Source organism: Leptodactylus fuscus, chromosome 6 (genome assembly GCF_031893055.1).
Source record: "Leptodactylus fuscus isolate aLepFus1 chromosome 6, aLepFus1.hap2, whole genome shotgun sequence".
NCBI lineage: Eukaryota > Metazoa > Chordata > Amphibia > Anura > Leptodactylidae > Leptodactylus > Leptodactylus fuscus.
The window spans coordinates 103,743,740-103,757,865 of NC_134270.1; the positions used below are offsets into that span (position 1 = coordinate 103,743,740).

General features: G+C 40.0%; 1 protein-coding gene across 2 annotated transcripts in view; it reads left to right on the forward strand.

Annotated features, from left to right (window-relative positions):
* Positions 1-14,126, forward strand: part of RTEL1 (regulator of telomere elongation helicase 1) — an 85,033-nt gene that overhangs the window by 52,203 nt on the left and 18,704 nt on the right. For both annotated transcript variants that reach the window (XM_075276914.1, XM_075276915.1), the window contains exons 24-30: positions 2,184-2,307; positions 3,337-3,511; positions 4,198-4,340; positions 4,416-4,511; positions 6,113-6,320; positions 9,780-9,902; positions 9,989-10,084. In XM_075276914.1, coding sequence (XP_075133015.1) covers positions 2,184-2,307; positions 3,337-3,511; positions 4,198-4,340; positions 4,416-4,511; positions 6,113-6,320; positions 9,780-9,902; positions 9,989-10,084 — 965 coding nt within the window. The remainder of the gene's footprint in view (positions 1-2,183; positions 2,308-3,336; positions 3,512-4,197; positions 4,341-4,415; positions 4,512-6,112; positions 6,321-9,779; positions 9,903-9,988; positions 10,085-14,126) is intronic.

Below are 14,126 nucleotides of genomic sequence, written 5' to 3' on the forward strand. Positions count from 1 at the left end.
CTACAGCTTATGAATATACTCTTAAATGGGTTGTCCAGGAATTACAGATCTCTGGCAGGGTGCTGGGGACAGTAAAAACCCCTGAGGCCTCTGACTGACCCACAGGAAAAAAAACGTTGGACTGGATGGGGACAGATGAATGTTTTTTGTTTTTTTGTTTTTGTTTTTGTTTTTTTTTTTCCTGCCAGAGATCTGTAATTCCTGGTCAGCCCCTTTTAAGGAGTTGTTTTTTTTTTCCTAAAGAGGACCTTTCATGTCCTCCTGCACCTGTGTTTTTATATATAATTGGAAAACCAACCAAATACAGTGCACTGTCGGCTTTCCTGTTCTGTACCCAGGGACTGGAGATATTTGTGCCGTTAGTTTCCTGATAGTCTAGCTGGGCTGTGAGGAATGCCTCCCCTGACTGTACTCGTCCATTGCTCTGCACTGTCTGGGGGAAGGGGGGCCCTTCCTTACCTTCCAGCCATGTCACTAAGCTGTGAAGAACGAGTGGATGAGTACTGTCAGAAGAGGCATTCCTAGGCTAGACTGTCAGGAATGCCCTTTTCATGGTGGGCAGAAATCAATGCCGTTACGGGAAAGCCCACAGTGCGCCGAATATAACACACTTTCGGCTTTATAGTGGTATATAAAACTGCAGGTGCAAGAGGACATGAAAGGTCCTCTTTAAGGAGTCCCATTTGGACAAGGGCCCCAAATTGCAAAAAGGAATGGGAAATATATAGGAAGCTTGTATACTTCTGCCAAATCCACTCCTGGCTTTGACAAAAAAATAAAAAATCAGTCATGGGTGAGACCCTCTCCTATGATGTCCTTATACCCTAATAAACAGATACAGTCCTGATGTTTCCAAATGTAGTTGCACCTACTGGCTGCATAACATATAATAAAAAAATGTTAAGTAGATTAGAAAAAAATAATTCTGTGCTGTGTATACTCAGCAGAGTGCCAGGTATGATGAGCGTGAGCTTGTGGACATTGTCTCTTACATTAATACAAGGGCCTGTGCAAGTGTTCATACAAGATAGGTGATGGCTGGAACAAGGCAATGTATCATTCACTTCATTGAGTGCATTAGTTACATTACTCTCTTTCTTGGTAATGAAAAGCTTTTCACTGCCATTACCACTTATGATTTGTGAAGTGGGTTCATGTTATTTTTACACTTACTAGCCAGACTTGGGTGACATATCATCATTTTTCATATTCTGGTCTGAAGATTGTGACCACTGTAGGTCTAATTTATTCTGTTGATGTTGCAAAGTGAAGTTGTCTGTTTTTGGGAAAACTCACATGGTTGGCCTAGAAGTGGTCACACAGCTTTCAAGACCCACAACGGAAAATCCTCTACAGTAACTATTTAAATATATATGTAGGGTTGCTTATTGTTTTTTTAATTTTTATTTCTACCCATTGCACAACCAAGAAAACCCCTCAGTATGGTAAGATGGTGTTTACACAATCATACCTTCTCCTGCGTAATTTTAGACTGTCCAATTAATCTACCCACATTATATAACCCGCTACCGTGTTTCCAATTCTCATTCTGAATATTGGCGGTGACTCATTGAAATCAAGACCTCATAAACACCCACACCCTGAGAAAACACAATAAGCAAACATTACAGTATGGTGAATAAATCATGTGAATATATCATTACTGTAATATACAGCTGTAGAATCACTGATCTACAGATTGTGATACAAATGGACAGATTCCATCTTTTAATATGCTTTGGGGTACACGTGCAGCTCCTGACCTCATATGTGATACAATATCATGAATCTATTGTCAAAATAGGAGATCTTACAGTTTTGCATGAACTCCACTATCCATTAGCTTAATATTGGCTGTGATATTGACTCTCATAGGCTGCTTTTCTGAAACGAATTCACACATTAAGGCCACTTCCTTTTCTTTGATCTTCCTAACAATGGGTCAGTCTTCAGTGAGGAAGTAGCTTACTTCTCCTAATTGGGTTTTTACAAGAGATCTATATTGCTAGTAACTTTGAGCATAGCTAAGTAAGGCATAGGATTTATAGCCAACGGGTGCCACAGTTTTATAATGTCTTTGGAAACACAAATTTATCATACACTTGTGATGTATTGTGTTTTGTCTTGGCTCTTGACTAACATACGAGGAACTTTTTTTTTTTTTGATCTGCTTAAAATTACAGATTCAGTAACAGCGACTCTCGAGCTCAGCTTCCCTCCTGGGTCCGTCCTTACGTCCACGTCTATGATAATTTTGGACATATAATACGTGATGTGTCACAGTTCTTCCGTGTGGCACAGAAGATTGTGAGTATTATAGAGTGACATCCACAAGTTATTATTTTATTTTTTTTGCTTGATCACTAGTCGTTAAAGAGGGTCGTTACTAAAGTTTGATATTTGGGGGCAGAAACGGTAACTCGAGATACCAAAGTTAAGTACATAATTATATATGCATTTATTTAATATATAATTCTATTTGCTCACACTCAGGGCATAGGGAAAAAATTGCGTTAAAAATGCATGCAATTTTAGTTGTATTTCAAATAACAACATCCGTAAATGCTTTGTAGAAAGTAAATTGTTTTTGGGGAGTTCCCACTTTTTATTCTATGACCGGCAGCAATAGTTATGTATAGAATCTCCCATAACATAGTGCAAAAAAAAAAAAAAAAGAAGCTTTATTATATAAAAAAATAAATGTTCTAAATCACTCCATTCCCTGGAATACATATAAGGGTGAATTCACACTACGTAAACGCCAGCTTATTCTGAACGTAAAACACGTTCAGAATCAGCGGCGTATAAAGCAGTTCCCATTCATTTCTATGGGAGCCGGCATACGAGCGCTCCCCATAGAAATGAATGGGCTGCTTTTTTCACTACGAGCACTCCCATTGAAGTGAATGGGAAATGCCAGCGTGTACGGCTCGGCATGAGCAGAGCTAACCGTACACGCTGTGTTCAGAATAAGCTGGCGTTTACGTAGTGTGAATTCACCCTAAAAGTAGAAAATGACTGTGAAACACAAACACATTAAGTATCCCTGTGTCTGAAAGTGCCCTGTCTACTGAATATAGGGTAACTGCAGTGCTCCTGTTCCGTCGGGAAGGGGTTAATAGGAGCACTGCAGGTACCCTATATTCAGCCAGACTGAATTCCAAGTGGGGGGGAAAAAAACAGAACACCAGAGCTTATACTCGAGTATATACGGTAGGTTTATGAAAAATTGGGTCTACTTGATTACTTCTTTTCTAGCCCTATAGACTCAATATTTGACATTCTGTTTAGTTTGATGATTTTCTTCCAAATTGATGTTAATTTATCAATTTTCAGATGCCGCCTCCTGTACCAAAAGCTGCTCAAAAAGAGAAGGGCTCTTGTCTATCGGCCTCAGATTCCATGTCTCACTCCCAGTCATCTTCTGCTTCTACTAGAATACAAGAAACCCTAAAAAAAGCTAAAACACTAGACTCTCATGTACCCAGCTTGAAAAGGAAACGAGAAGGAGGTGTGTATGTGTTTGCTAATTTTTCATTGCATACATAACTTTGTGGGACTTATACCACATACTGTAAATAAATTATCAAGAAGTTCCTGAAAGTTATCCTCCTGTATGAAAAAAATTATATTTCATACTGATGACCTAGCCTCATGATCCCTGTGTATTTTGGCTGTTGACAGCAGCCTCTGGGTGCTGGAAAGTGCTATTGGAACAACAGCACTGTTCCTATTCACGTAGTAGAGGCCCCGTAGTAGTTATGCTCACAAAGAGTGGCTGTGCTGCTCTCCTTTTTCTTGAATAGGAATGGTACTTTGCTTACTCCCCAACCACTAGCAGCTTCTGGTACCTGGAGGCTGCTGCAAATGGTGATCTGTGTGGATTCCAGATGTCTAACCCCAATAGATCACATACTGATGACCAATCCTGTGAATAGTAAAGAGAGTGGCCAAGATTAGAAAAAAAAATATTCTAGAAATGCTGCCTCTCTTCTCCAAAGTGTATTTTTGGTTTGCAGTGTATTCACGTGGTTTGGGCTAAGCTGAAATATAAGACACACACAAATCTTTACATTCCCCATTTCTGTAGTTTCAACATGCACTAAGAAGGGTCTGGTTGACCAGAACACCTCCCTACCCCTTATGTGCCATCTGTTCCTGTTGTAGCTCTTTGAAAACATATATGTGTGACCTTAGGGGCCAGAATGGAGACCCAGTCTGATGTTTGTGAGGGCTATGCAGAGAATATTGATGTCTCTGTCCGACGCCCAACTGGATTACTGGATGCATTGGATCACAGTGAGAAGAGTCTGCAGGGAGAACAAAGCGATGGTGATAAGGTGACACTTGGATTATATTTACGTCAATAAATTCCTTTGGCTTCTGTCCCATCTTTGACATCTCTTTAGTTACAGGTAACCCGTCTTTCAACGTTGTCTTTGCAATATGACAAGAGGCTGGGTGAGGAGCAGAGGGGGGGCAAGAAGAAGATAAAGATTGTCCAGAACCGGGTATATCTGTTTCTCCTTCATCTCTGAAGTTAAAACACTGACATGATCACCATTTCTAGGATCCCTATGTAACAGGAGAAAGGTGGTCTCCTGACTTTGTTTCCGCATGTACTTTTTGTAGTGTATGGTAGTTTACATGGTAGATTAAAGGGGCTCTATCAGCAAAATTATGCTGTATGAGCCCCACATATGCATGAATAGCCTTTAAAAAGGCTATTCAGGCACCGCTAATCTTATTTTAATCCCCCCGTTTTAAAATAAAACTATAAAAACATATATGTAAATCATACCTATCGTGCACGCTGGGCGGTCCTACACGGTCCGACGTCATCTTCTGGCATGCCTTCCTCTTCTGGCATGCCTTCCTCTTCTTTCGGCGATGTCCTCCGGTCCTGGCTCTTCCCCGGCTTCATTGTCCTCTTCTTCCGGCGGGATTGGTTTAAATCCGCCACATCTGAAGGCTCCGGCGCCATTTTTCTCAATGGCAGTTTGCAAGCTCGCGTAGTTCTAAGGGGAACTGAGCATGCTCAGTATCCCATTTGAGAACTGCCATTGAGAAAAATGGCACCGGAGCCTGCGCAGTAGCGCTCCGGAGGGAATCAATCCCGCCGGAAGAAGAGGACAATGAAGCCAGGGAAGAGCCAGGACCGGAGGGCGTTGCCAAAAGAAGAAGGAAGAAGAGGGAAGCGTGCACGATAAGTATGAGTTAAAAATATGTTTTTAAAGTTTTATTTTAAAACTGGGGGTGTTAAAATAAGATTAGCGGTGCCTGAATAGCCTTGCAATTTTGCTGATAGAGCCCCTTTAAAGATTACGTGGTTAGAGTGGTTGAAAAAAGACATGTCTATCAAGTTTAATCAAGAGCTGTTAAAGGGAAGGAGCGAGGGAAACAAGAACTAGTCACCTTTTGAGACTCTATACAGAGGGAATTTCCCTTTGTCTTTTGAGGGAATTTGTATAGATTAACTTTTTCCCCATACTTTTATATATTTTATACAGGTTTTTCATGTCCCCCTTTAACCCCGTCCTGACATCCACTGCACATGTATGATGGATGTCAGAACTTTAAACATAGCACCTGTTCAAGACCCAGCAGCAACACCCAAAATAGGAGACTATCTGATTGCAGGTATACTTGTCTTCAGATGTCTCAGCCAAATGCAACCAAGGCATCTGAAGTGCACCGCATGGGAGTGGCCATCGTGACATGTATAGATGTCCTGCGGAGCGAGATCCGGGAATAGTGATCCATTACCACAACAGCCAGTAGACTATTGAGGAGTCAGGTCATTACTGTGCTTCTATTACACGTTGCATTAGTACCGATACGTCCTGTCAGAACAAGGCAACCACCTTCCGGATGTTTATAGTCTATGGGTGGTCCGGAAGTGGTTAAAGAAAAGATGTCTGGGCTATAATTGTTTGCTGGTACATATACTTTTCATTATAATGAAGTAGTCCCTTTTGCTAAGGGCCAAATAGTTGTAATCCCAGATCAACATTCCACCATGTTATGTTTTGACAATTAGCTTTTTTTTTTCTTCTTTGTTATGTGTTTTTAAGATGACCTTCCATAATTATTTTTTTTCATCCCTTCCAAGACTCTGGAAGACAGTTCTCTTCCAAGCAAGAAGATGAGCAGTGCATCTATGTTCATGACATCTGTCAAGCAATGCCTTAGTCAGGAGAGCTACAACCTTTTCATGACTGCGTTGACAGAGTACAAACAAAGTGATGACTTGAGGAGCCTCATTACAAAATTGCACAACTTCTTCTGCCAGGAACCTGGAAAGCACGTCCTGATGAGAGGTGCGGTGCTCTGTTACCCTTGGAACTCAGCCATTTATCAGTTGTGGCTTAAAGGGAGTCTATCATTTTGATTTAGCCAAATTTCACAAACGACATGTTAGAATAGCCTTTAGAAAGCCTATTCTAGCCATATCTTTCTTGCACTTTTTTTGTTACGCAAATTCTGTGCACGGAGCACAGCCATCCCCAGTATTTTGGCACCTCCTGCTTTTACACCCCCCCCGGTGCTTCGTGCACAGAATCGGCATATATGAATACAGCGTCTTTTTCAAAAACGGCATTTAAGAACAGATGAAGAAACGTAGGGCTAGAATAGCTTTCTAAAGGCTATTCCGGCATGATGTTGGATGCTTAATCAAATGATTAGACTCCCTTTAAAGGGGTTATCCAGGAACTTTATATATAGTGGTTGGGTTCTATTTATCTTGAACCTCAGTTTCTGAGCTAGTTTAGACTCAGGGTCACCTCGCTTTACTATGTTCCCTGCCAGCCCTCATAGTACAGATAATGCACTTTAAAGAGGTAGAGGAGGCGCGCTATATGCTGGTTACTTCCATTCAGAATCAGCCCGGAAGCCATGAAGTAAGTACTTCTAACGTCCCTAGACACGTGACCACTCCTGCCATATTTGTTTTAGGTTGTGTTCACAGTTTACTGATGCTGTTTAATATATGTTGATAAATATATGGTGCTCATTCACCATATTCTTGATAGCTGCAGTTGTGAGTAGTAAAGCTGTATCCTTTTCAAGTATCTGAGAATCGCAGCAGCACCCGTAAAAGTAACTTTCAAGAATTTGCTCTAGAGAAGGATTAGGTGGGCCCTGGACAAAATTTTGCATCGGACCATACAAGACTAGTTACGCCACTTGAGAGAACACTGATGTTATCATTACATGAAGCCAGAAGCTGATCTACCCAATTAGCCCGGCAACAGCGCTTACATCCGTTTCAGACGATTGATCAGCCAGACAAGACTGTAGATATCTGCAGTCCCATCTGGCCAGCCAATCATGTGACATCGTTGTGAGCACTCGGCTTCCGGGTGGATTGCCTCTTTGCTTGTAATTTTATTATGACATCAGCATTCTCCCACTGAGTGAGGGGGAGTCTACAGCTCACATGCCAGGCTAAGGGAATAGACCAAGTCATCTGCAAGTTTACAATTTAGAAAAGACAAGGAGAGTGCTACGACTCTACCTAATCCTGTAAATGTGCTAGTCTGTTTTACTTGTAAATTCACTGACGGGTAATTTACTCAATTATTAACTTTGTCACAGAAAGAGTAAATTTAAAACATAACTTTTAATTTTTAAGATAAAAACCAAAAAAAAAAGCCCCAATGTGCGCTAAAAATTGAGAAATGATACACACTATACGGAATGATGGTGTCCGTGTGCGTTAATAAATTCCTCAATACATAACTGTAGTCACTGTATAGAAGGATAGTGACCCAATTAGGAGAATGTAGATAGGAGAGCCATGAGCCAGTGCCCCTCAGTCATCCATCTATACCCGGCATAGCACATTACTGCTTCCTACCATCAAGGATGCAGGAACTGCAGTTTTAACTTTAAACAATAGCGGCTGTATATATTTAATATCGTCCTCCTGAGGAGCCATGCAATATACATTGGCGAAACGCGTAGAGGAGCTATGAGGAGTACATAGCCCACATTAGGTCAGAATAGGAGAGCAGTAATATCTATTTTATGCCAAATCCATATACCCTTTCCTTCCCCAGGTGTTTAATTAATCACAGGGGTTTAGAGTGACTGTTATAACCAGTACAGGTTAGGGTGCTATATATATATGGATGACTGAGGGGCAGTGGCTCATGGCTCTCCTATCTACATTCTCCTAATTGGGTCACTATCCTTCTATACAGTGACTACAGTTATGTATTGAGGAATTTATTAACGCACACGGACACCATCATTCCGTATAGTGTGTATCATTTTTCAATTTTTAGCGCACATTGGGGCTTTTTGTTTTTGTTTATCTTAAAAATTAAAAGTTATGTTTTAAATGTAGTCTGTTTTACTTGTAATATATGCACAACTTTTTATCTTTTTTTCAACTCTTTTACACCTATAGCCTATTCATTATTTTCCCATTCTGCAAGGGCTTGGCTCAGGAAGCAGATGAAAGAAAAAAAAACCAAAAATACATTATAGTTATCTGTGGTGAACCACATGGAAACAACCACATCTAATGTTTCTCGAGTGGTTTCCTTCTAATGTGAACATGACTTTAGTAATTACCCCACAAAAGTACCCTGCTTCACTTCCTCTTTTATTTCTTTGTAAAGTTGATAGTTTGCCAAAGTGGTTATTTATCCTTATACAGCCTATGACTGTTGTCACTCATTCTACAGTGTCTGACCATGCAGAGACATACTCTATTAACAAGTGGAGTGGTAAAGCCCATACATTTCCTGGAGGGATAAGAGCGGAATGGCTTCATGTGAAGTTCTGCATAGAGATGTTTCAGAATTCTTATGTCATTGGAAATTCATGTATGCACTAAAATGGATATGGGTCAAGCATCCCTAGTAAATGATATCCATAAAATACAGTACAAAATTGGTCCTTCTGTTTTTTCAGACAAGAAGGCAACGCATTATGATGTCTTAGCTGCAGCGTTCATATTGAGTCTACCTATTGCTGGCTTCTTTGAGGTGTTAGTCATAAAATGGGGAAATGACAAAACTAACAGTGGAGGTTTTCTTTCTGGTTGCCATATATACAGTATATGTTTCTGTACAGTAGTTTCACTTGTAGTGTATACATATGTACAGACTGTAAAAATGCATAGTCATTTGTATCTTAAATGAAACAAAGCAGGAATCTATGATTCTTTGATTTGCCAGGGCAAACTGAGTGAAAACTCAAAATGTGCAAAATAAAATTTGACTAATATTACAAAGTTACTTTTATTTTTTGGATGATTTATGGGCAAAGAAGTTGAAAAAAAAGACTATGAATTCAATCTGTGCACATCGCATGGCGCTAGGCACATGTTGCCCATGACACTACTGTTCTTATTCACCTGCCACCAACTGTGCAATGTCCCTTACCTTTTTGCTCCTATTTTCCTGGCTTCACTTTCCCCTATATATTCCCTATATCTATTCATCTGGCACCAACTATGCCCTGTTCCTCCCCTTATATCATTTCCTTGGCACCCACTATGCCATGTCTTCGCCACTTAGTGCTCCTCTCTACCTGGCCCTAACTATACTTTACCCCTTTCTATACTACTATATTTCACCGGTGACTGACTGTACCTCTACTACTGTATTCAACTGGCACCCGTCATGCCCTGTTCTCTCCCCTAACACCAACTAGTTTCTTCTCTCACTTTACTACTCCTATTTACCTGGCACCAGTTAAACTTTGCCCCCATTTTTTTTTCTTGTTACCCTTTATCCACTCTTAATATTTCTTATATTTTTCAGGATTTTACCAGTTTGTTAGACCCCACCACAAGAAAGAGTTTGACTCTGCATGCAAAGAGTTTACAGGAACTGGCTGCGGATACAAACCAGAGCACAGTGTGCCCCGAGCTGAACGTGAAAGAGGTCAGATTTCTATACTTTCTTTTTTAAACTTGGTTTACCAATGTATTCAATAAGTAATATTCTTTCCTTGTGTATGGCTCCTACAGCACAAGCTACAGCTGACTCCAAAGTGACCTTCTCTGAGAGCTCGTCTGAGCACCTGAACCATGGAGTGGGGCACTTGAGCTCAGAATCACTGAAAGGTATAAGTGTGATGTCATACTTGAATAAGATAATAGCGTAACTTTTGCGTATTTGGAAGGGTTTACCAGCTATACTGACCCTTGGAATTAAAGATAAACACTGCTTTAGATAAAGATAAAGCTCAGTCATCCCATTAGTGTTCCTCTATGATCTGGTGCTTTGGGAGGTCCTGCAACGTTCTAGTTTTTTTTGTCTTGATTAAAGGATTCTTTACAGTAGGCTGAGCACCTAGCTGGGACCCCCAGCAATGAGTTGTATTCTGTGGGAAAATCTGGCAGTAAGTGTTCAGTATTAGAGATGAGCGAACATTATTCGAAACAGCCGTTTCGAATAGCACGCTCCCATAGAAATGAATGGACGTAGCCAGCACGCAGGGGGTTAAGCGGCCGGCTGCCAGCAAAGTCTGAGGCTTCTATTCATTTCTATGGGAGCGTGCTATTAGAAACTGCTGTTTCGAATAGTGTTCGCTCATCTCTATTCAGTATCTAAAGTTCTTACATCAAGAGAAGTGAAGGATTGTGCAGTGCACATTCAGAACAATAGGTTGTTGTGTAATGCAGGATAGATCCTCCACGGAGAGACTCCTTTAAAGCCGCTGCCCGACATAATGAAGATACCCACTATTAATTACTAATTTTCCTAAAATATGTAAATAAAAATCTTTCTATACTAGACAATCCATTTGAAGATGATCAAAGATATGGTGGAAATCTCCTATGAGATGTGTGACCATCTCTAAGACAATGATTGCTCATTGTACTATTCCTTCATTAATCCTGGTCACACAACCCTCTTAGAGGTAGCGGTCAGTAGCATCTGTGGCCTCTCTGAATTGTAATTATGGATTGAAGATTAAATAGGTATTTCTTTGTTAGACATTTATAGTCCCGTTGTTGGGCTGCTTTCAGAACTCAGAAGTGAATGTGTACAGCCGTACATACACGGCCACTTCTACATTCATAGTTTCCACTTTTCCAGGGGGTTAGGGGTCAGAGAACCCTATTCAAGAGAGAGGTATGGGTTGGGACCCTTGCCTATCAGATGTTTGATTTGTCTTGCAAATATGCCATAATTGTCTAAGATGGGAATATCCATGTAATAATGTAAAAATTCTTTATGCTGGAATGCAGTGAAGCAAGAATACAAGAATGTGCGCAGTTTGTTTATCTTTAGCTTTGCTGTCTCATTCTGAATTTTGTGTGGATTAGTCAGAATTGTTGCATTTGTTTCCAGGTATCTCTGGAAAAGAATTTCCCAGAAGTATGTTCTTGAGTGTGAAATGACCATGTCATCCTGGCAATTTACCAGTTTTCTCTCTACATTTGCCGTATGGATGTTGAAAAACATAATAAACATTATAAATAGTAATTACTGGAAGACGTTTATGGAAATTTTTATGGTCCCTATTACCTTATTTACATGTATATAGTAGAGTGGGCAAGCCTGCTCTTTAAACATCTGTGGAAAAGGGAAGCGATTGTATTAATAGATGACATTTTAGATGTTTTTTTTTTTCTCTACTGTCACTCTGGAAGAAATCATTTGCATCCCTTGTGTGTTCAGTTTCCCATATCAAAGGTCGTTTGATAAGTATGAGGTGTATGGTGTGTTCAAAGCAATACTTCACTGTCTTTGTCTATGCTGTACTGTATTTCCTCAGGTATTTTGGAAAGGTGTCGACGATGTCTATGAGTCTGCGCCCTGCAGCAGGGACATGCACGTTTCACATTGTATGTTATTTACTTATACTGGGAAGTTCCACATCCTAGCATTATGAATTGCTAGATTTATTATTTTGCAATATTTAAATTTTTTGGCTTCTGTTTTTCATTTTCAGTCCCTTTCCTATTTCTTGGTAATCCTATCCTTATTTTTTGCAACATTGAAATGTATATAGATACACATATGATTTTAATCCTAATCAGAACCAGAAATCGGATACTTGAAAAAATATCAACTGTGCCAGAATCAGAAGAGTGAATTACTCAAAAATCTTCTATGTTGTTTTATAACAGACGTCCATGGCTCCTTATACCATGTTGGATCTTATAATTTATTTATTTTTTATGAACGAAGCGGCTCTGTTAGTTCCCCATGATCCAGTGTAATGATCTGTGCCCTTTGATGTGCGCGCTCTCCTAGCAAATGCATCCGTCAGCCTATCTCTGGGCTACACTGTGGTTTCGGATTCTCTATGCTGCGGTGTCTTCTTCAGTTCTTGCACCTGTTCGAGACTATACGGTGCATGACCTTCCTCCCTGCAACCTTAGGGCCTGTACATGGAGTAAACACTCGCTCATTCTGAACGTAAAAGGGAACCTTCACTCGGAGTTTACGCTCACTCATTCTGAACGTAAACTTGTTCAGAGTGAGCGGCGATAAAACAGATCCCATTGACTTCTATGGGTGCCGGCATATGCCCGCCACCCATTGAAATCAATGGGAGGCTTTTTTTTATTATTATTATTTTTTTTTTTTTAACATATTGCTTTTAATGTGATACGCATATGCCGGCACCCATAGAAGTCAATGGGGTCTGTTTTTTACGCCGCTCACTCTGAACGAGTATACGTTCAGAATGAGCGAGCGTAAACTCCGTGTGAAGGCTCCCTAAAGCCTAATATCTGAAGAAGAAGCCGGGAGCTTCGAAACGTTATCCTGTCATCATTATGAGTTAGCCATTAAAAAAAAAGGTATCATCTACTGAAGACTTTCAAGTTTTTTGTCTTTTTATATTTCTAAAGCCTAATAAGTACACTTTTGAGATCAGTGAATCACAAACCACACTGTCCCCTGCTCAGTGCTTGAGTAATATTGGATCTTGAAAAAAATAAAGAAAAATGTGGGTGGCAACTCACCAATCAGTAGACGGCATTTTCTTCTTTATATAAAAATAAATACTTTATTGAAACATAAAAAACAAGTCCTCAGGGAGGGAGAAATAGCATTATTGGCAGAAAAAGGCAACAGCCGTTTCGCGTTAAACCAAACGCTTTTTCAAGCCTAATATGCAGTACAGGTGCCCACCCACATTTTTCTTTATTTTTTTTCATATTTCATTCTGTTGTTCCGGGGGTTGTGAGCGCCACCTTCTACTATCAGCGGTTCCGATCTATAGGATTGTTTCAAGTAGGCTGCTACAACATTTGCACCTTTGGAGCTGCAGTGCCGTCTAACCCTTTTTTTCTTGTGCTAATATTGGATCTTGTGCTACAGGTTTGGTGTGGGTTCTTTGACACTACACTGCTGTTTGATTCTTGTTTGATCTAGGCCTGTTTACTTACTATGCTATTATTTCTCATTCTGTATGATGTCGATCTGTCCTGATTTGTGAACCTGAGCTGCCTGTCCTAACCCTATTGGCTTGCTTACGACCATGCTTGTCTTCTGCCTGCTACTAACCCGTGGCCTGCAGTCTGCTATCTTTTAGCTTGACCACTTGGTGCTTTGACTGTCTCTCTGTGTCTTTTCTCAGACCAGACTTATAAAATGTTACCTTTTAAGCAGTACCAAAAAAAATCTTGCTGTCTCACATTTCAGAATACATTTCTCAAATCTATCAAATATCATGTGAGATTTTTTTAATTTATGCCAATGTAGACTCCCGCAAAACTGGCTGTAAAAATTCCCCCCTCAGATTATGTACTGTTTCAGTGACACCAAGTTCAGTTCTTGAAATCTGTGAAGACTTGAAACACAAGTTTCTAGGAGAAAATGACAGAATGTTATTCAACAAACTAAAAAAAAAAAAATCTGTCAATTCTGAAAGTTTCTGTTGAAAGTGTAGTAGTAGGGTTACTATATTTGGCCTCCTTTTTGTCTTTTGGAATGCAGACTTTGTAGCCTGCAGTGTTTCTGTAGGTCTTATGAGTTCATATAGGATTAATGAGCCGATTAATGAATCATGAGGGTGTGCTGCATTCATTTTCACAATTTTGCATGACTTAAACAACTCATGTTTTACCTTGACTCATGAATTAGTATCTATTTCGAGATACTTCTCTGTGTAATTTTTGTGTTTTACTTATTTTTATTTGAGAG